This window comes from Antechinus flavipes, chromosome 5 (genome assembly GCF_016432865.1).
Source record: "Antechinus flavipes isolate AdamAnt ecotype Samford, QLD, Australia chromosome 5, AdamAnt_v2, whole genome shotgun sequence".
NCBI lineage: Eukaryota > Metazoa > Chordata > Mammalia > Dasyuromorphia > Dasyuridae > Antechinus > Antechinus flavipes.
In genome coordinates this window covers 222,649,333-222,676,388 of record NC_067402.1, presented here as the reverse complement: position 1 = coordinate 222,676,388, position 27,056 = coordinate 222,649,333, and the positions used below count along the sequence as shown (strand labels likewise).

General features: G+C 39.2%; 1 protein-coding gene across 4 annotated transcripts in view; it reads right to left on the bottom strand.

Annotated features, from left to right (window-relative positions):
* Positions 1-5,621: 5,621 nt before the first annotated feature.
* CBX5 (chromobox 5) overlaps positions 5,622-27,056 on the bottom strand; it is a 40,923-nt gene continuing 19,488 nt past the window's right edge. For 3 of the 4 annotated variants that reach the window (XM_051961597.1, XM_051961595.1, XM_051961598.1), the window contains exons 3-5: positions 21,147-21,333; positions 16,990-17,090; positions 5,622-15,039 (exon numbers count right to left, since the gene is read on the bottom strand). In XM_051961597.1, the coding sequence (XP_051817557.1) occupies positions 14,889-15,039; positions 16,990-17,090; positions 21,147-21,333 (439 nt within the window). In that variant the 3' untranslated portion in view covers positions 5,622-14,888. The remainder of the gene's footprint in view (positions 15,040-16,989; positions 17,091-21,146; positions 21,334-27,056) is intronic. The other variant, XM_051961596.1, reaches the window with a different exon arrangement.

The following is a 27,056-nucleotide window of genomic DNA, read 5'->3' as shown; positions in this document are numbered from 1 at the left end:
TCTGTGACTCTCAGGCTGTCATCTATTCTGGAACTGGGAGTGGAGGATAATGACACTGGAATTTCAGGTTCTACCATGGGCTTTAATCCCAATTCTAAATAACCTTCCTGCTCCTTAGGGAAATCTTTCTACCTTTTTCTAAGGCTACTCTAATATGGAGGACCTTTTCTCTTATCAATATCCCTTTAACCCATCCTCTGATTTCTAGTCCAGGGATTCCTAATCCTGTGTGTGTGTGTGTGTGTGTGTGTGTGTGTGTTCTAGATTTCTTTGGTAGTCTGTTGAAATCTATGGTCCCTTTCTGAGAATAATGTTTTTAAATACACAAAATAAAATACACAGGGTTACAAAGGAAACCATTACATTGAAATAGTTATTCAAATACTTTTAAAAAATAGTTAATGGACACCGGGTTAAAAACTCTTTCAATTAGTCCAAGTCCAAGCCTGAGGACTGTTTCCCAAGCCCTCACAGATAGCTAATCCATGTGGGACACAAATGAAGATAATATAGAGAACTGGAGTCAATTTTTTATTCTTCCTCATTACCCAGAATCTATCCTTCACTTTTCCCCCTTGATAACTGTTTGTTCTGGGGAGAAATTGCAAGTCATTCCTGTTTTATCCATCTGGTGACCTTCTAAGCTGTGGGCTGGGGTAAAGAAGACCCGGAAGAAAGAATTCCTACCCCTAGGGAATTCATCTGAAGGGGGAGTAATGGGGAAGCAGAGGCAGAGAAAGAATTGATTAAATTAGGAACAGATGGACAGAACTATAGGCCAGTGAATCCTGAACTTTGGTTTCAAAACACTCCCTCAAATGTCATCAATTATTTGAAGAGATATTATGAAATTTTCTAAGAGATCAGGATTATTAATGATTAATTTGAGAAATAAAACCACTGGGCGTGTTTATCTTCAGGGAGGGTCAATTAGTATTTATTAAGCACAACCAGACGCTGTGCTTAAGTTGCTTCTAAAAGGAAGGTACTAGTGGAAATGAGACTCTCAGGAAAAGGGTAACAAAGGGAATGTCCTCCTCCTTCTCCTCCTCCTCCTCCTCCTCCAAGATACAGACTAGGGAGAAGGGAGACTGATTTTCTCTCTGGGTCCAGGAATTACCTAATTTTTGTCCCTCTTTCCTTCAAATCTTGTGCTCCTATCCCCTCTCCACTGTGTTCTCTGAACAGTCTCAACTGCTCCAGGACCTACCCCTTTCCCAGTGTCTCCCCATCCCATTCTGGTATCCTCTCACTGAACCCATTGGCGCGCTGATGCTCCTTAGTTATTGCCCAACCCCCACCCACTTCCTCTGGTATTTCCCAACACTCCAGCTGAAACAAACAGGAGAGCATCTTTTCAGTTTTTCTCTTGGTCATGGACAAAAAGAAAGGAAACTGGTCCCAGCCCAGGCACCATCAGCCCTCTTTCCACAATGAAGAGAATTCCCAGAGCCCCATCCCCTTTCTTCCCCAGCTCCATGGTGAGCTGACATGCCTGGAATGCTAAGAAGGGTGATGGTGAGCTTGGGGGTGGGGAAAAGGAAAGCAGTCCATTGAGAACCAAGTACTCTTGCCTTCTTTTCAGAAGACAAAAGATCAGGTTTGGAAGCAGGGTTCAGAGTTCCTGAGAGGAAATGAGGAAGAGGGGGAACCCAAGAGCTCCTGGGCCAATGTATGGTACATTATCACTCTCCCTTCCCCCTCCAGGGTTTGGTGCAAAGGGAGGAGCAATTTCAAAGGCTGCATCATCTGTGGCACACACACACACACACACACACACACACACACACACCCCAAAAGGGGAAAAAATAACCCCAAACAATTACTTCAATGACCCCCAAATTTCTCATTAAACTCAGTTTTCAGAATCTCCTATTCTCTCTGGCTCCTAAGCAAATATGGTTTTTCTCTGGTTAGGAATGATGAGACTGTTGAGACACCATCATCTCTCCCGATCCAGGGTGTGCTTGTGTGGGGAGTTCCATTTACATGCTGGGAGAGATGCACCTGTTTCTAGAGCTGAATGAGAAGAGGTGGAGGGATCTCTTAAAGGGACCTCAGGTTGTTTTTTTTTGTTGTTTTTAGAGAATTGAGAAATAAAAGGATAAGGGATAAACATAAGGATAAAAGGTAAAAGTAAATATTTCAATAGAGAATTGGTTATGGAATTTAGGGGGAATAGGAGGAAGAAACACAGGGGGAGATTTTAGAGCTCAGAAGTGGTGAGGAAATGAGTAACATAGACAGGCAGGAACAATAGAGATCCAGAAGTAGACAGAGACAAAAACGATAACAGATACTCAGATACAGCCAAAGAGAAAGGAGGGAAATGGCAATTGGAAAGCAAGAGGCTACATCTACAGAGAAGGAAGAAGAGGGCTGCAGAGGAAAGGGAGAAGCTCAGAAAGGTCGAGAGTAGTCAAAAAGAGAGATGTCTGTTCCCTAGGAGCAGGTTGGTAGTTTATAGAATTTTCTCTCAAACTCCCTTATTACTCTCATTTAACATCTGAGGAGCGGACACATTTGTGTCAGGAACAGCCTTCATCTACCTGTCATACCTATAGCTTCACCAGCTGCAGCCACAAATATAACTGCCTTTGATATTCCATGTCTAAGCAGCCCCAGCACTTAAAATCATTCCTGAGAGCATACAGCCTTCCTGTAATTTTAAGGTATTGTTGGGACAATCTGGAGCCCCATCAACTCATACAAGGAGACAGAACAAAGTACATTCCTCCCCATTCCTGAACTTCCCAAACAGGGCATTTATTTTATTGGCTTTGGGGGAATTGGGGGACTTTGGAAAACATCTAAAGGAAGGTTAGAAAACAAGACAACTGGATTCAAAATGACTATACATAGCAAGATAGGATTCTTGTGCTCCAGTCCTAATTTGGAGGGAAGGAGAAAGAAGGGAGGAGAGAAGGAGAGAGGGATGTAGGGAAAGAAGCTAGCTTGAATCCTGGATCCTATTTATGCACTCACCTCTGATTTTCTAAGGAGTGCATTGGAGAGAAACTGAGACCAACAGTATGTACAGTTGTCCCCAGGGGAAAAATGAGCTTCTATTGTATAGTAAACATGATTACATCTAAAACATTTATTCCCACTTCTCCACTCATACTGAACAAGGGACCCTGAAACTCTAAAACTCCTTGAAGGAGAAAATCTTCAACTCTGCCTCAATGAGGGACCCCACCCAAGAGAAACAAGACAAACAGTTTCATTCTGTTATCTTCTATTCAATTTTATTCAAATTCCAGCTCAAGCTGAAACTCAACTAGTAGATGAGCCAACTTGGGACTCCACCCACGAGCCCCCTTCAGCTTGTAGCCAAAGTTCCTATTATAAAAAAGCCAATCTAAAACCCTCTCTTTACAGAGGTTCTAAACATGCCATGCTATGCCAAGGAAGCCTCTGCCCACTGGAATAATACTTTTTCAGTGCTATACTCTCTTTATCCTCACCTATTTCTCTAAATAGACTTTATGCCTCTCTGTCAGGATTTCTAACCTTACTTCCTTAATCCTCATAATAAACCTCTTTTATCAATCTAGGTTTTCGGGTCTGTAAATTCCTTTATAGAGAATCTCTGCGCTGCCATTAAGGAGCTCCCCAAAACTCCCTTTTGTGATGAATCCCAAGGGGTTGCAAGGGAGCCAGACTTCTCCATTTGGTTCCCTGAACCCCGAACCTGTCACTAGACCTTATCATTTAACTCCTTGACCACCAGAAATCCTAATCTCATTTTGGTTCCCTAAATCTAGACCTTATCATTTGGTTCCCATACTGGGAGTCCCCAAAACTAGACTTCACCTCATTAATACTACCACAGTAGGTCAGGTCCTGATCAGCTCTTGCCTAGACCGTTAGTCCTTTGATAGCTAAACAAGTCATCACTCCTATGTACAGATCCGCTCCTTAGCACCCTGTTCAAAATCATCAGGTACTTTTATATTAAGGATAAAATTCCTTAGACTGGTACCAAAGGTTATCCATAATTTGGCTTCAATCTTTTAAACCATATTTCACATTACATTTTTTAAACATACTTTGTTGCAGTTCAAAATAGTCTCTGCTTAAAATTCCCCCAAGTCCTTTTCTGATCTTTCTTTTGCCCTAATCTTCCCTGTATCATGTCTTTCATATGTTCTTAGAAGCTATTAAGATCCCTTAATATTTTCTTTTTTGTATTGTGTCCAATTCAATGCTTTGAGCATAGTGGACCTAATATATCCATTGGATATTTGAATTGTGAAGTCTAGATGGTCAGGACTCCAGCTCTAATCCTGATTTGGTCAAGGGTTAGAGATGTTTAATCAGATCTATATCTTAAAAGGAGAGGGATATAGGCTCTAAAGTTGGTGGGGAGTTGGTGGGTGAGTAGGAGGGGAGAGGCCATGGACCCCTTTGGCAATCTAAATCTATCGACTCCTTTTCAGAATTGTTTTTAAATGGACAAAACACATATTTACAAAGGAAGTCAATTATATTGAAATAGTCACCAAAACATTAAAGAAGTACCAAGACTTCAGGTTAGGCACATTTCTCCAACGCATCCTTCCAGCACAATGTCCTATGACTCTAATGGAGTCCTGCCTTTGGAGAAGGGCATCAAGGAGAATCCAAGGATACTAGGTAGGAGAAAGAGATCAGAGAAAAATGGGGACAGCATTCCAGGTTAAAAAAAAGGACGAGTATCATGCTGAAGGGTCTTACTCTGAGGTGGACCAATGACTCTCTTGTCCCATGTTTATGGACTCTCAGGTCATAAAGTCAGCCAACTTACAGATGTCTCCATAAGACTTTATGAGCCTAGACTGGAAAGATACTATAACTAAGCAATAAGATGAGAGGAAGAAAACATTAAACATTGAGGAATATATTTGGAGAAGTAAAAAAATGGGGATCACAGGATACTACTGCTGCAAGGCAGTCTACCCTCATTCTTCCAAGAATTCCTGCCCACCTCCTTAAAATGCCAGAATATATCCCAGGCCAGTACAGAGTAGCACATTCTTAATTATCTGTATTTGAATCATCTGTAGCATATGTTTATTCCTAGGCTGGCTTCTCACTGCCACCCAGTAGCTTCTTGGCTATGTTCCCCAAAAGCTAATGTGCACTCAGGGAAGGGAGTCGTTTCACAATTTCCCCAAATAAAGCAAATTGTAACCTAACACACAAAGGAAATGTATTCCATAGCCAAGTGTGATACATTTTATTCTCTTTTGTGTACTAAGTACATTAGTGTGAATAACCAATGGCCAACTTACTTGGTGGACACAAATAACGTCATGTGAGTCTAGTTCTAACATCAATCGTTCTTCCCTCATTATAATTTGTGCCTCTCCCTGAACTTGGTGGGTATTTATCTCATTTCTACTACATATTGTTGTGGGCCAGATATTGTCAAGTTCATCCCCATTTCTCTTGAATGATACTCCGTATCTTAGAAGCCATTCAGCATTCCTCAGATTGTGGACACTCTAAGACAACCTTTTAGAAGACCTACTGGCTTTATGGAATTGCAAAAGGGTAGAATTTAACATGAGTGCAATAGAAGGATCATAGGGCTACATTTTTGCCCAGTCTCTTTAAAATATTACCCAAGATACAGATTTGAAAAGCAACCATTTATTAGAACCAATACAAGAGTATGAAAAGAGGGAGAAAAGGAGGAAGATGGTAGAAGGGGAGAGAATGAGGTCTGCATTGGATGTCAGTTGTGGAAACACATAAATGCCTATTTTTAAACATTTACATTTAAAAGGTGTAACATACATCATTTTCCTTTAAAAAAAAATTAGCCAGACCTGACTAAAAATCAAACCCAGAAAGCACACCCCAAACTCCCCCAATAAAACAAAGTCCATTGAAAATTCAATCTCCCATTTTCCATCCAGCATCTGGCTCCAAATTGTGATCCGATCTGCTTTGGATGGTACAGAACGCCACCTCGAAGCATGGTGCTGAGAGATGCGTTAGCCTCTTGGGCCAGCCTGGCTCCCAATCTGGGGGTGTGGCTGGGAGGGGCTATGTTGCCAAAGTTCTAATTCCTGACTTGTGGCAGCCGAGAACTCTCCATCGTCCAGATTTTCAAAGAGCTGTGCTTGGCATTTCCGATGCTGGGCGAAGAGTAAGGAGAAAAGTCCGTGTAACACAAAAAGGAACATGTAGCAGCAGCAAGGGGCCAAGACCTTGTGCTTTTTTGTGGGTTACATATCCAGGGATGAGGGCAAGGGAAGGAAAATATGGATCTTATTGGGGACAGGGACTGGATGAGTCCCCTGAAACCGAGAAAGGAGTAAGGTCCATAAGCCCATGTCTAAAAAAAACAAACATGACCCAGGGAAGTCATTCCAAACCAGACCAGTAAAAACAATGTCAGGTCCATGTTGTGAACCCAGGAGAAGAGAGATAATAGATGCTGAATATAATGGCTTGGATGAAATATTAGGGAGCATCAACACTCTAGTTTGGGAGTGTTAAATGTAACAATACTCTAAAAATGGTTATTTCCAATGTGGCAATATACATATTCTTCCCTTACATAGGAAATAGGAAGGGGAGGCACACAAGATCCCAGGAGGAAGCGGATTCCATAAAGATGGTCATAAGGATGTTGCTGTCCTAAGATCAGATCAGTTGTAAATGTATGGATATAGTCAAGAAAGAATAGTATCAAAAACTGCTGCCTGGGTCTCTGCTCTTACCCCATGGGGATTTGAATCCAAATACTAGAGAAACACCTTCACCTTCTCTATGGAAAGACAAAGAAAACAAAGTGCCTACTCCCCCCACCCCCCTTAAAATTCCACAATTATTTCTTGGCTATTAGACTCCAACATTTATGAAAACACTGTCAACATCTGAATTAGCAGCTTTGATGAAAAGGTGACTAGAGGAACAGGGAGTATGGGATACACAGAAAAATGGCCTGGGTTGCTAAGTCATTCCACTCTTGGAGACAGTTCAATGAGGACTAAAGCCCGGGCCAGGCTTAGACTTCAGCTCCCAGCATCCTCCATCTAAAGATCCTAAAGTACTTTTTGAGCAATTGGCAATGCCTCACACCCCTGTGAGGTAGGTCAGTATTATTGCCCCCATTTAGCAGATGGGGGAACTGAGGCAGTGAGAGAAAATGACTTGCCCAAAGTCATCCATCATGAGTCAGTTGAGGGGGGTCAGCAGACACCAGACCTAGCATCACACCCAACTCCTGTGTTACATCCTCCTAGACTCCCTATCTTCATAGAACGGATTGGACTCTTGCAGGTTTGCATGATAGGAACGCGTGTAGGTGTACCTCTCTTTGCACAAAAGGTGTTCTTAAACAACAAACACTGAGCACTTACTGGAGCACCTGGGACACGTACAAGGTTACAGGGCACAACAGAGAGTCCTTGCTCATAAGAACTCTCTGGTAAAGCTGTGCACATTTTTGTTTTGTTTTAGGAAATCAAATATTTTAAACTCAGCAGGTGTTTGTCTTTTTTTTTTTCTTTGCTATTTAAAGAATCCTTTTGGTAAGGTGAAAAATTATTCCCCTACCCCCATTCAACTCCAATGGATTTGTTTTTAACATCTATCATTAGTATGATCAGATTTTCTTAGATCAAGCCCAACCTACATCAAGGATGGGGACAGGGAGGAGGATCAAGTCACTAATTCTTTTGGGTGCTATAGTGAAATGCTTCAGGATCAAAAACCAATAGGTGAGCAGATGCTTTTTCTGAGAGGGAGAATGAAGAGCTCAACAGTGGTGGTCTCTGCAATGCTCTGAGCTGCCAGTTCTTCAGAGAAAGCTGCCATCAGATGTCCAATCTGTGGACAAAGCTGAGCAGGACAAGGACTGCAGTAGTCATCACTGTCCCATGCTGCCTCTTCCTCCCCTGAAAAGACACCCTTTCTGTAACATCTCATCTCCAATACTGCGGCATTTTCAAAACAACTAAAGATCAATAGTATATAAATAGAACTTAGGATGGTTTAAAAGCTGCTTTTAAATTTATATGGGGCTTTTGACTTAAACTTGTTATAGAGAGGCATCTGGTCCAACCCCCTTCCTAAAATATGAATCCTGTTTACAACCAAGATTCCCAAGTTGTCAAATAGCCTCGATTTGAATACCTCCAGTGACAGGAGGCTCACTATTTCATGAACCAATGCATTTTTCTCCAATTAAACATAATATTTTGCTTCATTCTTTCCTTCTCAACCAATAATTTAGCAACAAAAAGACAGAAGGCATAAAGAGCAGCTATTCTTAGTTCTTCAGATCAACTTTGAATGTTGAAGAAATTTTATCCATAGCGAAAATATTATTTCAAACTTGGAACACTGGTGCCAGCCTCAAAAAAGACTATTAACACGTCAAACTCAAACCTAGCAATTCAATTACACTTTAACTGCTTTGAAGGAAAGGCTAAGAACTTCTGTCTCTTAAAATTCCTCAGTGTACACATGGATCTATACTTGGAAATACTAGTTCCTGAAAGGTCAACCAACAAATTCTTGCAAGACCTAGATATGAACACTTTTGAGTTGGGTATTTGAAACAAGGATGATCTAGTTGACTAATTTCAAGCTGTGGGAAGGATAGCACCTTTTACAAAATGAGCTGGACTAAACTTGGGCTTGCATCAGGCCTCATAGGTCACACCTTAAAACAGAGCATAACAAGATGGGAAGTTCATTGGATTCAATTTGGCCTAATTTCTCCATAATAGTTTCCTATTAGATTTTCCGATTAATACTGAGGGCTCTTACTGAGCCTGCGATAATGAGGTTTTGATCTATTATGACATTAATGACCACAATCAGTTGACTTTGAAATGTCTTAATTAATGGCTCTATGTATGCTGCCTTTGAGCACAGGTTTCTCCAGTGACTGGCTCGCCTTCATCAACAACTTGTTTCAAAATTCTTGAATCTTGGTTGGATTCTTGCTAATCTCAGAGGCAATAGGCCCTAGAAATGCTGCCTCCCACAAACGTAAAACGAGTTAGATGGAAAAAACTGTTCCAGGAGAAAGGATGAAGCAATATGAAAACAAAGATGGGGAGAAAAAAGGCAAAAGAACATGTGTTCACTGTGAGGTGACCACCCTTAGGAAATAATCTAGTCACTGAAGACATTGAAAGCAGCAATGACACGAGCTGAAGAAACTTATTTTGATAAAATGAGGTAGATTAAAACCCAAGAAATTCAGCTGAAGAGAAAAAAAAAAAACTGGAAATATTTTTGCAATCTTCACCCATTCAAAGAGAGGAGCAGCTTACATGTGGCTAATCCAAGTTCCTATTCTTTCCTTCTTGTTTTCAGACTTCCTAATCACTTTTTAAAAATTTGACCAAGAAATTTTTAAAAGGGTACTGAATAGCTCTGGCAAAAAGTCTGTCAAAGAACATTAAGTTTTCCTACTTATTTACCAAAGGGGGATACATGCAGCTATTCAACAAAATAAATGCTTTTTAACAGCAAGGATATAAGCTTAAATTAGGCTTGGGCAAATCTGGCAGTTACTGAGAATCTCTCAGATACAAAGCATTATGCTAGGTAGTATGACGGCACAAAAAAGTGTGGGACAAAGTCCTTGTCTATAAGGAAATTCCACAAAAGTGCTATCTAATCCAATTCTGCCGCAAAAGACCCTAAGTCATGAAGATTCAACTGTATCAGATACTCTTTCAGTTTTAAGACTCTAAGCCAGAAACAAGGATCAAGGAGTCCCATTTCATAAAGAAGCTGTCCCCCCTCTTCAAGGACAAAAACATTTTTTGAGTTATGAGTCAAATGAATCACTCACAGATAAAACCTATGACCAGCTTAACATAACTGAAAAGAATACACCACTCATAAAAAGGCCAATATCATAGGCTGATTTCCTGGTTGGGATAGTTAATGTCCCTCTATTCCAAGGTTACAGACCATGATAACTTCTAACATGGAGCCAATATCTTGCAGATACATGCTACTGGTAACAAAAAACTAGGCAAGAGAATGGATCAGTGCAGATCCATCACCACAACTAGAGAAAATTAAAAAATCTCATAATGCAGACCCTACCAACAGAACATTGGTGACTAACTTCCAAACACTATCGTTCAAACGAGAATTCTCTGATCCCTGAATACTCCATCTGGTCCATAAGGCACTCTTTCATCACCTCAAAACCTCAGTGAATTGGGTCCTGAGGAGATAAGGCCTTAATAAATACCTTAAGGAACACACGAAATCAGAAATGTAAAGGATTTCTCTACAAATGTGCAAAGGGCACTGAGCTTGGTCTCTCTTTTTGTAAAGGAGAATGCATACCAAATGCACTCCAGCAGCAGCTTTCAATTCAGACCACCAGGAATCTAGGGCAGGGCTACGAATGGAAAGACCTGTAATCTGAGAAGCACATAAACCACTACTCATTTGTCCTAATAACGGGAGAATAAAGTCAGTGTGATGATGGGGCACACCTGTTATGAAGCTTCCTTTAACCTGAGAGGTGGACTAGATAACTCTCTAGCAAGGTTGGCAAAAGTTTTAGTTTCCTCTAACCCAAAACCTAAGCCCCCAGACAACTAGGAAATGCCTCTCCTCTGTACCACAAACCCTCTCCTCTAACAAGTCCCCCTCTAACTTCCTTACTAGCCAAATCCAAGGAATTAAGAATGACTATCACATTTTGGAGGGACCCAGTCCTATCATATAACTCACAGTTACTCTAAACTGTAGTGGTTAAAATCCATCGTTTCCTCAGGGTCAAGAAAAATACAAGAATGATTCCTAATGCATTTGGCACATGTGTTTATGCATACCCAAGTCTTTATGATTTGATCTGCTGAGATTGACAGTACGGTGAGCTTCCTAGGGGCAAAAGTGAATAGAACTGGGAAAGAAGTCGAGATTCTTCTAAAGATATGAGTTAAAAGTACAAGGTGGACCTTAAAGACACAATGTATGACTCACCCATGATTTCATAACTAAGCAACCTGCAGGGAAAGAACCAACATCTGATTGAAATTGAACCAAGAGAGATGCTGATTCAAGCTAGAGCACTTGAAATTCCATCAGATGATTTCTTTCTTTGTTTTGAAGGAACATCACTCAAACTTGAACTTCTAGATCTAGACCAACCTTTTGGGGCTTACATTGACTGCAAAAACTAATACTAATGAGCAAATTAAGAGGAAAAAGGAGATCCATTTTCTCATTGACGGTTTCTTAGTGCTACCAAGTTTCTGCCCCTATACAGTGACATAAAGGCCATTTAGGATATTGTCTCAGTTCTAGGAATATTAACTGCAAAGATGGATAATATGGCACCTCAAATGTCAACTCTGATATCTGGAAGAGAATTGACAAAGTTCTGGCAGACACAATCTTCTTGTCATGCCATAAACATCAGGGAATCTATTTCACAAAGTAGGAGACCTATGACAACATCTCAACCCTCTGCCAGTCACAACTGCCACCTACAAAATAGGTTCCCAGTTATTAATCATCAAGCAAACAATTAAAACCTGAAACACATCATTAGTGACAATCTAAGAACACAACATGCATTTAGATCAAGAGTGGTCCTGAATGATCACAGGATCTGTCCCATCCTAGATTGGGAGCCACCTCCATGATCCTCTGTATCAGAATCATGTAACCAGACCAAAGGGATTGGGCACAACTCACTCGGTCTAGTCACATGTACTCACAGTTTCACATGAAATTTACTTTTTAAATTCATGAACTGTTCTTTTAATGATTTTAACATACGTAACACATAAAAAAAGAAAAATGCCAAGGAGCATAAGGAGAGTGTAGGAATTTCTCTGATTTAAGATAATCTGAAGATAGCAGCAGCTTCCTAAAATAGATAGAACTGGATTTCTGTATAAAAGGGGGGAAAGGAGACTGATTTTATTCCTGCTGATATTCCCAGAAGCTGGACAGTTTAAGATTGCCATATGAGGGCGATCTGCTTGTCCTGTGGCTGCCCCACTCCCCTCCAAATTTATCCCATTTGGTTTGTCTGAAGAATATGGAAGAGACGAGGGTATTTAAAACTTATTGGAAACGATCACAGGTTTTGGATGACAATTTCAAAGTCCAACAAATACTTTTAATCTCTAAGACCTGGGCATGAAAATATTTAAACCACAGCTATTAACTGCTCTGAGGGCCACAGGGTTCCAGGGAAACATGGTCCTACTTGAATCTACTTTCTCAAGGACCAAGAAAGCCTACATCAGCTGTTTTACTTAAAGAAAAAAAAGAAAAAGAATTCCTAGGATGGTAGGCAGACATCTGCTGTTAAAACTTTGACAGCAGTCTTATATAAAAGGAGGGAGGGAAGGAAGGGTGAAGTCAGTCACCTAAGGCTTCCCCCTACATTCCTGAAAAAACAGTTATCACAGATAACTGTGATGGGGGATATAGGGATGGAAGTAAAAGCAGTACTGACAAAGATCCAGTGTGGCACTGGTATCCAAAGGATGACGAAAGAATAGACAGGAAAGAGGATAAAGGTGGGAATTAGTGTGGTGAGGAACAGTGCATGACCTAGGAATCATTTGTCTGAAGAAAAACACCAGAATACAATGAACTTTTCATAGGTCTCGCATAAGCTGTTCAATTTCATTCAAAAGATCACTTGACAACGATTGCTGTCAACAGCAGGCCCAAAAGTAGCCTACCTACTTAAAGATTTTGTGCTACCAGTTTCCAGCTAAGGAGTAGGAGAATCATTGCCCTCAGGTATCTTACCAATTATTTTTTTTTCTTTCATCAAGTATGATCAACTCTTAATTGTTCTTGTGCCTCAATTGTTTAAGGTCTTTGTTGTTATGTAGAAACAGAGAGAGAAGAGATTAAAATCTTCTAATCACTGAAGGTAGAGAATTTCATGTTACCAAATCACAGTGCCACAAATGGGGAACACCTTCTGGTGATCAACTCAAGCACCATCATGCCTGTCTAAACTATAGAAAGAAACACCTGTCTTGTCTACAGAGCAGTGTAGTATGGTGTCTGTGGTAATTTTTTAAAATGCACAAAACTCAAACCAGTCGCTGAATTGCCAAGTAAGGGAGTTCACAAACACTATGATTAAATGCATGATTTGCATATGAACTGAAATCTATAGATTAGAGAAATATATCTATTTCCCTTTACTCTGAACATTCTAGCAATGGTAGAATGTTTCTTTCCAGAGAGTTAAGTGTGTACAAAACAAAAACCAGTCTCGGGGGGCAATTGATCCTATGGAGTTAAGGCTAATTCTAAACTTATTTATATTTCTATGTAACTAGGACTGTAGTTTACAATCCCTAAATTCTTGCCTTTTCTTTACATGATTTGCTAAACTCCAACCACAAAGAGAAAAAGAAATGACCTATTTCTTAGCCTGAGAGAAGGAGAGAAAGGTAGGATTAGGATACTACATTACACTACATTAAGAAATCAAAGAAGAATCTATTTTGATGGGGAGAGCAACAGGAGGTTGTGTCAAGATGCAAAAGTCTAGCCACCTTCAGCCCAGCTAGTTCTTTACTAGGGCCACATTCCAGAAAAGTGAGGAAATCCCATCAAAAAATTTAAAAAATGTACAAACGGAGGCCAAAATCAAGAAGTGAAGATATCTGGAACCTTAAATATGATACATTTTCATAGTTGGTGCTGTAGCCAATGGCTCTTCTCAGAGAGCTTTCCCTTTATCCACTTTAATGATGGTGTGTGGAGAGAATGGGGAGTGTTAAGAGACTTAGCTTCCCTAAGAGTGAGTAAGAAGAACAAAGTGTGTTGGGGGAATGGTTTGAAGCCTCTTTGGTAGTTAAGAATGCTTTGGGAGGCTACAAGAATTGGCAGTGATGAAGAGAGGGGAGGAATCGAGGAAAGAAAGGAGATGAGAAAGAAAAAGGGAAACGAGTGGGCAAGGGGAAAGAGAAAGAAAGAGAGAGAAAGAGAGAGAGAAACACCCAGGATCTTGGCACAAGCACCAGGTAGTCACTCACACTTACATAAATACACAGTCCAGATAAGAGGAAGGGAGTAATATATATATAAAATATATATATATATATATATACCTCATGTTAATAACAAAAAGAAATGAACTAGATTTCCTCCCCATCCACATGCACTACAGCTAACAAGTCAAACTGTTAACAATCCTGTCACTTTGGACTCTTTTTGCAAATAAAGCCTGCTAAAAGACATGAGTTTAGGGGGCCGAGGTACTTCAAGAAATATTTTTATAATGTTTCCAGGGCCCCAAGTATTTATATTGGGAGGTTAGGGAGCAAGGTCCACATGACCTCACTGGGCACACTGTGTTCTTGGGCCTGGGGAAAGTCTAGCAGGTAACAAAGTTGCTAGTGGCTTTATAAAAATCAGGCAAAGTATAGCCTGCAAAATTTCCCTAATTCCCCACCCTATCCCGACACCTCAATTCTGAGGCCTGCTGGTCATCAATACACTGAATGAAACCAAAGCAAATAACTAAAATGATCGTCATTGTAACAAAACCCTCAAATCCAATCCTGAAAAAGATCAAGACTCTAAGATGATTAAAAAGCTAAACATCATCTTGGGGGGGAAGAATGGGGTAGGAGTCGGTGAGAAGAGAAGGGGAGAGTCAGGGCAAAGGGAGAATGGGGTGGATTACACACAGTATGTAAATGGCTGGTCTTCACTAGAAACACATCATGAATCAGACCATCAGTAATGTTATGAGAACCAATACCAACATTTCTTCTGTGTAGCACAGTAATAAGCACATTTTTTTTTATGGATGTGTTTAGGACAGAAGGAGTAGTGGGACTGGAAGGGAAAGGGGAGGCAGTGGGGAAGTGAATGTGTAATATATACAAAGAGAAATGACAGAGGCCACCCCTGCTTTAGCTCTTGGCTGTTTCTTTCTCTTTGTTTTCCGCGTCCTCAGGATATGCATGCCACGTCAGTCTCTCTTCATAAAATGCTATCACAATCTGTGGGCATTTTACATTGGCTTCCTTTGCAAGGACCAGGTCAGCTTCATCGGTGTCTTTCCTGGAGAGGGAAAATAAGCTTGAGGATACAGACACAAAAATTATCCAAATAAGGTCTGTGCTAAATGGCAAGCACCTTCACAGAATGAGATAAGTGAAATCCTCATTTAGTGAATAGGGAAAACGTGATTCAGTAAAAAAAATATTAATCCCTTGTCCTTTGTGCTATTAACTTGAAGTGTTATTTCAAGGTTGAAGGGAAAGTAGACTTTTTACATATTGAAAGAAATTTAAAAGAGAAAAATTCAAGAAAACACACTCCGATCATTTCAGGAGTCTTACATTATACTAATCTCTTCAGGGACAGAGAAAAAACCCCAGAGATGTTTGTTTGAAAGTGAAATTCATGACTGTTCCAATGAGAGAATTGAAAATTTCAAGTACACTGTACTTGTACAACTTCATCACAACACGTTTGTTTCAATAACCAGAAGAAAAAATTAGGCCCGAACCCCAAATTGTACAGTTTATGCTAAACATTCATCATTTTCTATCATATAGGTTGTGATCTTGATTAAAAACATGGCCAACTTTTAATTACTAAAAGGCCAATTAGCTTACTTATTGATCACACCTTCCTTATTAAAGTAATATTAAAACTATCACCATTGTCAGAGAAAGGGAAATAAAACACAAAAGGAAATGGAAACACAACTTGGTCAATAATGACAATTTTCAGCAATTCTTACAGATTGTTGAGCTGCAGAACTCTTGCTTGGTATCCACTAAAATGAGATTTGGATTAAATGTGAATTTCAGTGACCCTGCACCCTGGATGGCACTTTTCCCCCTGCCATGGATAACCAGGAGCTAGCTGCAACATCTTAATATTTTCTTTGCATTATAATTGTGAGGTTCAGCTGAAAAGCCAGCAAATTTGACACTTTCCAATTTTACAGGAGAGTCGATTATTAAACTGAAGGAGCAAGAGGTTGGGGAGAATGTAGACATTAATGCAGAAGGAAAGCCTACATAGGACAGGGACTTTTAAGTAGAAAAACTGGTTAATCTGACTTGAAAACCACAGGGATGATGTGGTTGAATAAGAAGGGACAGTCTCTATCAGTTCCTCTCCACAGACTGCACTAGCTCTTCAAACACAGGTTTCTTGGTAATTTACTACCAGCTCTTCCATCAGATAAAATATTAAACCTACTGATTAAACCACTTTTAAGATAATTAGCTTCCTCCGTGGTCCTCAAGCTGGAGCCCTCCAATGTTTAGAGACCAGACTTCATCTAGAGCCTAAAGCACTTGAATCAGAGGGAAGGCAGTGTCTGGTAAGGGACTTAACATAAATCACCTTGTATCTTTAAAGCAAAGCTGAAACAGAGGTGAGGGGAAGTACTACACTCTGGTAAGAGCCATTCCCTCTTCCGGATGAGATAACTTTGGATAGTACTGGTCTTAATAATGATTGTGAAAACAATTGTTTTCTTTTTAATCTCATCATTTGAAAATCTCTTCCTCAATAATGGCTGGAGGCCTCAGTCATTCTTGGCTTTTCTAATGCCACACGAGGTTTCAGGACTGATTATGACTTATTATAATCACAAAAAAAGACAAAAACCACACAAACAACATCATCATAGTTACCCTGGTAAATAATATGTGCTCTATTGGAAGAGTTTGTCCTAATAGTGAAGCCAGAGGATTTCCTTTGTAATAATCCTAGATCAGAACTGCACCACCAAAAAAAAAAAAAAAAAAAAATCAACTTACTCTGGGGGACTTTCGAAGAAAGTCTAAAGAGTTAAGGATCCCTGAAGATGATCAATATTCCTGAGTTCAGCAATCCTGAATGTTGCTCTACTTTGCATATAAATTTAAGCCAGTGACAAAACTGTTTCTCTTTTGTCTCTGTATCCCTAGAACATAGGACCGTGCTTGTGGTACAGTGATAGCAGACTCAGTAAATGCTTGCTTGAATCAGAGAGACACAAACTCTCACCATTTCATTAGGAACATTAAGTCTCCACAGGAATCTGTTGCCCCGATGATCTTTTCTGGCTCCAGTCCTCTCTCAAAGCCCCGGGCAATATCATTGCTCTGCTACAAACACAAAAATGGAAGCATTATAATTTGGTTGAAAGAAAACTACTGACCATTTCTTTGATCTACTGAGAGCAACCTAAGTTAAGCTGAAAACATTTTCACTGGCTCCAACTCTAGGAAGAGGCTTGATTCATTCAGTTGTTTTCAGTCATGTTCAACTCTATGACTCCACCTGGAGTTTTCTTGGCAAAGATACTGGAATGGTCTGCCATTTCCTTCTCTCCAGCTTATTTTACAAATGAAGAAACCGAGGCAAACAGCATTCACTGACTTGTTCAGGATAACAGAATTGCTAAGGTCACATTTGCACCCAGGTCTTCTTTACTTGAGGCTTGGCACTCTCCATTCAGTAGATTTCTATTGAGCATTTTCTATCTGTAAAGGACTGTACTCTGGGTTAATGGTCCTTTTAGATTTACTATGGATTGATATTAGGCATGAAACTATTTTATAAAAAGTCAGGGTTGCCTTCAAAAGTTAAGAGACAGGTGTCCTCAATTCCTCTAATAATAAATTGAAAATATATTATCAATGAGCTTCCCAAGTTTACAATCAACTTACTACGTAAAGAATACCTTTTATTTGTTCTATAATTAATTCTTTTAAATTTCAAGCCCCTTAGTTTGAGGATTTGAAAAATGTGAAAGCATCTTTCCAGAATGAAAGGTCCTGATTTGGAAAAACTATTCCCCAATAGAAAAATGGTCAAAAGATATAAGCAGTTTTCAAAAGAAAAAAATGCAAAATGTCAACAAGCATATAAAAAAAAGTCTCAAAAATTACCCTGGCATGGATTCTGTCAATATAAAGTAATTATTAAATAAAAATTTTAAAAAAAAGTCTCTATAAATCAATATTAATCAAAGAAATTAAATTAAACGCCTCAGAGATTTTAGTGAACATCAATCATGACAAGGATGATTAAAAAAAAAAAAATGGAAAATTATGTTGGAGAAATTGTGGAAAAGTCCTCCTGATACAGTAATGGTAGATCTGTGAAGTAGTCCCACAATTCTGGAAAACAATTTAAAATTACATGAGAAAAGTCACTACACTGTTCACATCCATAGATCTTATTTACTATGAAAAGGTCCACCTTCCCCAAAGTATTCAGAGCAGGATTTTTTGTAATAGCAAAAAACAGTGGAGACACCTTCTTTTGAGGAATGGTTGAACTGGTGTGATATGTGAATGTAAGGTATGTAAAAGACTGTCTTTGTGTTAAGAAAATAATATTGAGAAATTCAAAGAAATATGAGATTTGTTTGAATTAACATAAAGTAGAATCAGATGAACAAATACAGAATGACTACAATAATATAAATTTTTTAAAAAACCTACTATAAAACCTAAGAAAACATATTAAATGCAATGACCCATTCTTAGTTCCAAGAGATCAATGAGAAAATGCACTCTTTCTCCACAGAAGTGGTAGACTACTGGTGTAGAATCTACTGTCAGATGTTCACAAATAATGCCAGCCATTTGCAATATAACTTTTCCAACAGTCACCTACCAATTAGCTGCGCTAATATAGGAATGGCCGGCCACAGGCTTTATGGCACTGAGACACCTATATCCTATTACACTCCATCCTCTCTGTGTCTAACTGGCCCCAGCCCCCTCCTGTTTCAGATCTTATAGTCTACATTCCAGGATGGAGATGGATATAGAGTAGGAAAGATGAGGTCACTCTTGATTCACTAGGGGATTATCCAAAGTTGGACTGAAATGCAATGTTCTCTTCAGTCCAAATTCAATTGTCAGCCCTAGCTGCAAACTTGGCTGTTAGTAAGTTGATGGTTGAAATTCACAGACCATGAATTTTTTAAAAGCTCATTTTCACGTCTGTTACAGGATTATAATTGTTAACCTATTGAATAGCAACATGTTACCGGATTTGAAGAGTCTACCTGAATAAATGAAATCTCTAGCGTTTCATTTTCATAATAAAATCTTTAATTTGATACTCATTTCTCCCTCTTCTGGGAGAAACAAAGCATAAAGGATTCAGAAGGTCCCAACAGAATCTTCAATTGAGAAGGAAACTCCATGGATCAAGGGGAGATGCTGGCTCTTGGAACACAGCTCTTTTTGGGGGGAGGAAGGGATGAAGGAGAGAAGGTTCCCAGATGTGCACACAGCTGCTCACAGCTGGAATGCTGGCACAGGGACTGAGCTGTAAATCATAGCAGGCGGCTGAAAACAGTTTGCCACATAGGGAGGGAGAGAAAAAAAAAATGCAAGAAAAATGTTCAAGCTGCTAAAAAGGAATTGAGGCGAGGAAAATGCTAAAATCATCACACAGGCAGTAATCTTAAATCAGGCATAATGCCGACTAACAAATTTCTTCTGTGGTGGTTTAAGGAAAGAAATGCAATCCCCTCCTGTACCTTTAAAACATATACTCACTGATCATTCCAGCTGCCTGCCATGTGCCAGCACTACTGAGAATGCCGCCGGGGCCCCCAGATGAGAGGTGAGAGGCAGAGGATGGTTGAGGGTTGTTTTCAAGGTCAGCTCAATTCTGAAACTGGCCTAGCTAATACCTAGTACCCTCGCTAGTGGCTTGAGGCCAAGTCATTCTTTTTAGTACAATCCACACTGGGCTGAGAAAGTAGCATCTGGCAACTGATGGCTTGTTAAAAAGCTCAGTGCTAGACACTTTTTGCTTCCTAACTTTGTCCAACCCTAAGATAGGTTATAGGAGAATCCCCCCTCTGCTAACCTTTGTCTGTCAAGAGAAATGAAAAATGAGAGGGAAAAGGCACAAGATTTCCTCTTCTAAAGAAATAAGGAAGATACACCAAAATCCTAGTAACATGTTCAAACTTGTTAGAATGGGGCAAGTATGGCTCTTCAAATAATGCAGTCAAAAGGGGGAAATATGGAAAAGTATACAATTCATAGCCCATTCTTCGCAAAGCTTCACCTTCCAATTTTATTTCAATTCTGGGTAAAGGCAATCTCTTTTCTGTCCTACCAAGAGGCAAGAATTACTTTGGACATTATAATGAAGGCCATCCAATAAGGTAAATTTCTACCAAATCATCTAAAAATGCTAAATGCTACAAATGCCTAAAAAATTACCTTTGTCACATTCTTGGAATAAGAATTGGTGGCTCTATAAAAGATATCTACATTGTTCTTATCTAAGCAGCATATGGGGAGGATGTGCATAAAGGGAGGAGTTGTGGTGTGATTAAAAACCACATACTCAGAATAATGAAGCAGAGGACAAAGATTTCAAGCAATTGCTTTCTTCTATAGAATTCCCAAATTATATTCTTTCATTACATTTTACTTCATATATTATTAAGTAAACAGAATAGAGATCTATGTAGCTGTTAATGGAAGGGAGAGACTTAAGAGATAATGAACAAATAATATATCTTATTAACCAGGATTATGTGATGCTTGACCTTTGTTTTGGGTTGGAAAGTGAGGAAGCAGAGCAGTGAAGGTGAGATTCATACAAAGATTCTTTGATAAAATGGCTTTTCAGTTTCTTCCTAGCTCCAAGAGGCCAAAAAACCCCAACCCAGCTTGTGCTAGCTATCAGGGAAACTGAAAGGCTACTAGGTGAAATGCAGAAGGACTGAATTGAGCCAAGTTGAAACAATACAGCATGAACTCCTGACCTAATATTTAAAACAGTATCAAAGAAGTAAAAAGGCAAAGCATAATGACCTTTGCAGCAAAGCAGAAAAGGGAGCAGAGTAACATTTCGGACATTGTTAAAGCTTTTGCCCATCACCCAAAATCCACACTCTCCCTGGGACCATCCTATTCTGCCTCCTACAGAAGAAGAGTCACTCCAAAGAAAGGTTTAGCAGCAAGCTGCAGCCAAAGGGACCAGTGTCTCTCTCAACCAGAAGGGGGCACTCGCAGGAAACAAGATTCCTCCCTGAAAGCTCTTTGTTCCTTCCAGAGTTTCACCCTCAGCCAGGGATTCTGGGAAAAGAGCTAATAGACCCGAAATCAGATCCCACTGAATAAGTTCCAAAGAGAAAAGGAAAGAAGAAAAAAAAAAAAAGATGAGAGCCCGCTCACCTCTCTCTTTTTTTTTGACTTGATCTCTTCAGCACTGTTGGCAAAGCTGGATTTTCTCTTGGTGCTTTCTGATTTCTCCCGAGGCTTATTGTTTTCACCTTCCTTCATTTTTTTGTATTTTTTCATAAACTCTGAGATCAATTCAGGGCAATCCAGGTTTTTCTCAGGTTCCCAGGTATTATGTTCCCTGGGACAAAAGGGGAAGGAGAAAAAAAAGCAAGAGTAAGAAAACTGCACCATGGTTCCAGAAGAACAGTTGCGGGCAAGAGATGTGACTGCAAAATTCTGGCCACATCGCCATGGCAAATTGCGTCTGTGCTCACACCATTTATTTCCTCCATGTTCACCAAGAAACACCAACAAGAATTAAATCAATACAAGACTGTTAAAAGGTAATGTGATCAGCCACGGGTTTAACCTTTAGAGTGTTGGAAAGGGGGGTGAAATAGCCATTTTCCATCACAGTGGGCTTTGCTTCCAGCTAGTTTCTAAAACTGCTCTGCGCCCAGTGAAAGGAGCCTAGGTTTTTACACTAGGGAAACCAACATAATAAATAAGTTTCATCAACTTGGACTGATGGGGAGAGAGGTATTTTAGATAATGAATTTTTTGGCCATCAGGCTAACAAAGAATTTTGATCACAGATCTTTTGAAATCTGTTGAACTATAAATATACAACTAAGAAACACTCCCCAGCATGCATTTATTTGATTATTCCCTGGTTTTGTCTCAAAGAAACAAAAACACACATCTAACTAGTGTTTGAGAAATATAAGGAATTAGCAAGGTAAGTCAAATTAGACATATTTTATTTCTCCTAATCAAAGCTTGCGCAATAAACTATCATCAAACTACTATGGTTTTCCTGTCAAACTAACACACACCCACTTTCCATTCAAAGATAGCCCTGGGTGCTTCTTTGAAGAAAATCTCTATTTCCATATCCAACCAGTACAAGATTAACAATCTCATCTTACAGGTAGGGAAGTGTGGGATACAACCAATTTCACCCTATGGGCAGGGAAGTATGAATCCACCCTGTGAGCTCCAGATACAGGCTTTGGAAGGCAACAATGCAGTGAGGCTTCCTAAGAATCCCTCCCCAGCTTCACCCTATGGTACAGATAATAGTCTAAAAACAACAAAGAGCTCCAAGATTTCAATTCAAACACATTTCAGAATCAACTGGGCTGATTCTCCTGGTGTGGGCTAAAGACACTAAATCTCTCCTCAGCTGTGAAATTTCTCACATTATAATTTTCCCCAAAATTCACAGGCCTTAAAAGAGGCTGATTACTCCCAGAGCAAAGTAATACATCAGTAAGGGACTTATCAAACATCACACAACCAAAGGAGTAAGAAAAGACACCTATCTATAATGGGCCCAAATTTCTGATTTTGGAAGGCATGTCTAACCAGTATCCTAAAGATGCTGCTGACAAAGAGTTCACCAAAGATCTTACTTGTATATCCTAGACTTTGGACATTTGATTGCATTTTATAACCTTTAGAAAACCTTAAGTATAATTTCCAGTTAGAGTGAGGAAACTTAAAAAAAAAAAAATGCCCTATCTTCTCTCCTTTTATCAAAGATGAAACATGGGATAGAAGATTCATTTTTTTTTTTTAAATAGAGAAACATTCAGTAAATTTTATACCTATTCTCCTTTAAAATGTCTTGAAAATAAACTTCCTGAAAATTCAGCTCCGATGATCAATAACTGACAAATCCTAAGTAAATAAAAGTAAAAATAACCTTTTCCTCATCTGTGTAAAACTAAAATGAATTAATTTCTGGATATTTCAGATCACCTATCAATGACTTCAAATGCATTTCTATCGGTGTTTCATGTTTTCAAAGACATCCTAAAAAGGCCAAGTTCAATATCCAGCCATTCTGGAGAGCAATTTGGAACTATGCTTAAAAAGTTATCAAACTGTACATACCCTTTGATCCAGCAGTGTTTCTACTGGGCTTATACCCCAAAGAGATACTAAAGAGGGGAAAGGGACCTGTATGTGCCAAAATGTTTGTGGCAGCCCTGTTTGTAGTGGTTAGAAGCTGAAAAATGAAAGGATGCCCATCAATTGGAGAATGGTTGAGTAAATTGTGGTATATGAATGTTATGGAATATTATTGTTCTGTAAGGAATGACCAGCAGGATGAATAGAGAGGACTGGCGAGACTTACATGAACTGATGCTGAGTGAAATGAGCAGAAACAGGAGATCATTATATATCTCAATAACGATGCTGTTTGAGGATGTATTCTAATGGAAGTGGATCTCTTCGATAAAGAGAGCTTTAATTGATCAAAGATGGACAGAAGCAGCTACACCCAAAGAAAGAACACCGGGAAATGAATATAAACTGCTTGCATTTTTGTTTTTCTTCCCGGGTTATTTATACCTTCTGAATTCAATTCTCCTTGTGCAACAAGAAAACTGTTCAGTTCTGCACACATATATTGTATCTAGGATATACTGTAACCTATTCAACATGTAAAAGACTGCTTGTCATCTGAGGGAGGGGGTGGAGGGAGGGAGGGGAAAAATCGGAACAGAAGTGAATGCAAGGGATAATGCAGTAAAAAATTACCCTGGCATGGGTTCTATCAATAAAAAGTTTAAAAAAAAAAAAGGCCAAGTTCATATTTTAATTCATATCCCATAGTTTTATGTGTCAGACAACTTAAGAAACCAAGTTACACATTCACTCAAGTCCTTTACCTGGGTGAACCAATGTAAGAACTAAAAAAGTCACCCACATCGCTGCAAGAATAGCATCTTACTACTTTTTGTTCTGCAGGAGCCTAAAGTTAATGAGTAACTAGAAATGTGGCAATGGAAAGAGCCTTCAACTTGGCATAAGACAAATAGACTTGGGATTGAGGCCCAGATTTGACTCAAAAGTTATGTGACCTATAAATACTCAAATTAGCCTCCAAGATCCAAGGAAGGAAAATGCTATTTGAATCCAGAAAGGAATGCAGCTATAGTGTAGGAAATGATGAACTGGTTGATTTAGAAAAACATGAAAAGATCTGGGCCTTAGGAAGGAAGATGTTATCCATCTTCAGAGAACAGAAAGGAGAAAAGTAGCAGCACAGAATGGTTTTATTACAAAACATACTTTATATATGAATACATGTGTATGTTTATAGTATCTATATATGTGTGTGTGTGGATGTGTATATATACACACTTACACACATATCTACATTTAATCATAGCCTTTTTTAGGATGGGAGAAGGAAAAGGAGGGGAAAAATAAAATAAAAACTACACAGCAGAAAATAAAAGAAAACCAACAAGGAAACAAAGAAAAACTGAGCAGTTTTGAAAACAATGTGTAGAGTTTCTTGAAATGGAAATTTATTGTTTCATAGTGAATCCTCTCTTATGGTCTGCTGTGTACATGGCAATTTTTTTTTCTTTTCTCATTTTATATTTAAGTGTAAAACAAAAAAAAGTATTCACAAATATTATTTATAAAACCCATTCTTTATATAAGGACAGCCAATTTATCACTCTTGAAGCTGGGGAGATAAGGAAATAAATATACTTATAGCGAACAAGGGCTTCAATGAAAAGCCAGAACTACATGGGGACTGCCTGGTAGGAATGGGATTATCCCCCTAGATTCCTACCCTTTATATCATGTGTACCTAATATTATGGGTTGAGTTCATACAAATACTAAGTTATGCTTGAATCTACTTAGGAGAAGAATATCACACAGTTATCAAATTTGTTAACTCTAAGATATATGAGGAAGCATGGTATATAGAGCAAAGGTGTCAAACCACCCAAGTATAGCTGGAAACAGATGAGTATGTAATTAGGAAATGTTTAACAAAATAATCCATCTGTTTCTCTTTGAGTTTGACATCTCTGGTGGAGGGCAAGTCAGCTATTGAGGATAGGAAGCCCTAGATTTCAATACTACCTCGGACATGTTCTGGTTCTGTGACCATGGGCAAGTCTAGGCATCCCTAAGGCTCAACTGCAGCGAAAACCTCAAGTCCGCTGACCTGAATGGAAATTTCCTATACCAATGAAATCAAAGCTACATTCCCTAGTTTTAAAACACATGGAACTATGTCACTGCTATTGCTATAAAGTCTTCAGTGGCTCCCTAAAGTCTTTATGATTAAGTACAATCTTTAGGGCTTAAGGGCTTTCACTGTCACACTCTTCTACCTTGGAGTTTTTGCACACGTAAATCCCTCTCCACTTCTGCTGCTTACGCTAGCCCCCACAAGTCAGCTTGGTTACCAGAGCCTAGGGAAGCAAGCTTTTTCTGGATGTTCACTGTCTCTTTCTGAATTACTCTGTGTATACTTAGATTCAGGTTAGATCCCCTATACTGAAAGCAAACCCTTGGATGATTGGCATTGCTTCTTGTATCTGTGTCCCCAATAGCTTGTGCAGAGCCTCACACAAAGCAGATTCTTAATAAATGTTTGCTGAAGTGCATTTTTACAATTGACAACGGCTCAAGTTTTTCCTGAGGTTGAAGTTCTTTGGTTTTTAATATTCACCCAGTGATAGCTTTAAGAGAACTTGAATCTACAAACTCAAATGTTGTCTAGTACTATCTAATTCAGTAATTTCCCAATATCTGTAAAACAAAACCATTAGGTATTTTGCTTTTTAGGTTAAAATGAACATTTTTATCTATATAGTCCATCCAACTTAATAGTTTAGGTCAAATTCTAGGAACTATCATAGTGTTCTCCAAATATGACCAGGTTTTCTATTTGGTTCATTGAATCAGCTCCCACTTAATCAAGTTAAGGAGAGAAATGTTGGGAGTTTTTCTCTCCAGAGTTCTTAATCATTACAGCAATGTATTCACCCATGAACTCCAGGTCACCAGTCAGGGCTCAAGGAAAAGGTAATGGTCAGGAAATGCCTCAGGGTTACTGTTACCTTTCTCGTTTTTGAAAGCTACCTGTCAAGCATAAAGAATCAGAACAGGGAGAACATCTGCAACCTACGCCTCAATGTTCACCTTCTCCAGTCAGTTAGAGGAATGACTCCAGGGCCTCTCCAAGCATTCATTTCTTTCTCACTCAATACTTCAGGCAGCTTGAGGGTCATAGCAGCAGATATCTAAAGTTCAAAGGTATTTCTAGTTCCAGTCCCCATTTTACAGATGAGGAAACTGAGACCCAAAGAGAATGAATGTCTTGTCTAAAAATTACACAAGCTAAGACTCAGAGATGGCATCAGAACCAGGCTTCTCTGATTTCTGAACCAGAGCTTTACCCAGAGGGCCATGATGTCATCTCTTTCCCTCTTCTGATTCTACCCAAAGCTTGGAGCTGATGGCTTTGGACACATTTCAAGGACTCTTTAAGATCCCATGATTTCTGGGCACTTCCAAACAAGATAGATGGCTACATCAACTACAGATCGTAATTCTCTTTTGACTGAGCAGTACTTAGAGTGGTTTCAATATAGGATAAGGACTGATGTTGCTTCAAACATTTATTTAATCACCCAAATATATAAAAATCTGGAGATCACTGTCCCTTGCCCTCAATGGAGGTTAGAGTTTTGGCAGGTGGGGAGAGATAGGGGAGTAGAAGGAAATGAATAAAGAGAGCATTTTTAAGTATAAAAATATGCCCTGATCTCTTATAACTAAGGTTCTTTTAAAGAGAAAAGAGGGGGCAACTAGATGGTGTAGTGCAATGGTTCTCAAACCTTTGTTTTCAGTATCTTCATGTTATTAAAAAACTATCGAGGATCTGTTCAAAGAGTTTTTGTTCACATGGGTTATATTTATAGCTATTTACTATATTAGAAATAAAAAATAATTTTGAATTTGTAGACCCTCTGAAAGGGTTTCAGAGACCCCAACAATTCTTTGGACTACACTTTGAGGACCACTGGTGTAGTGG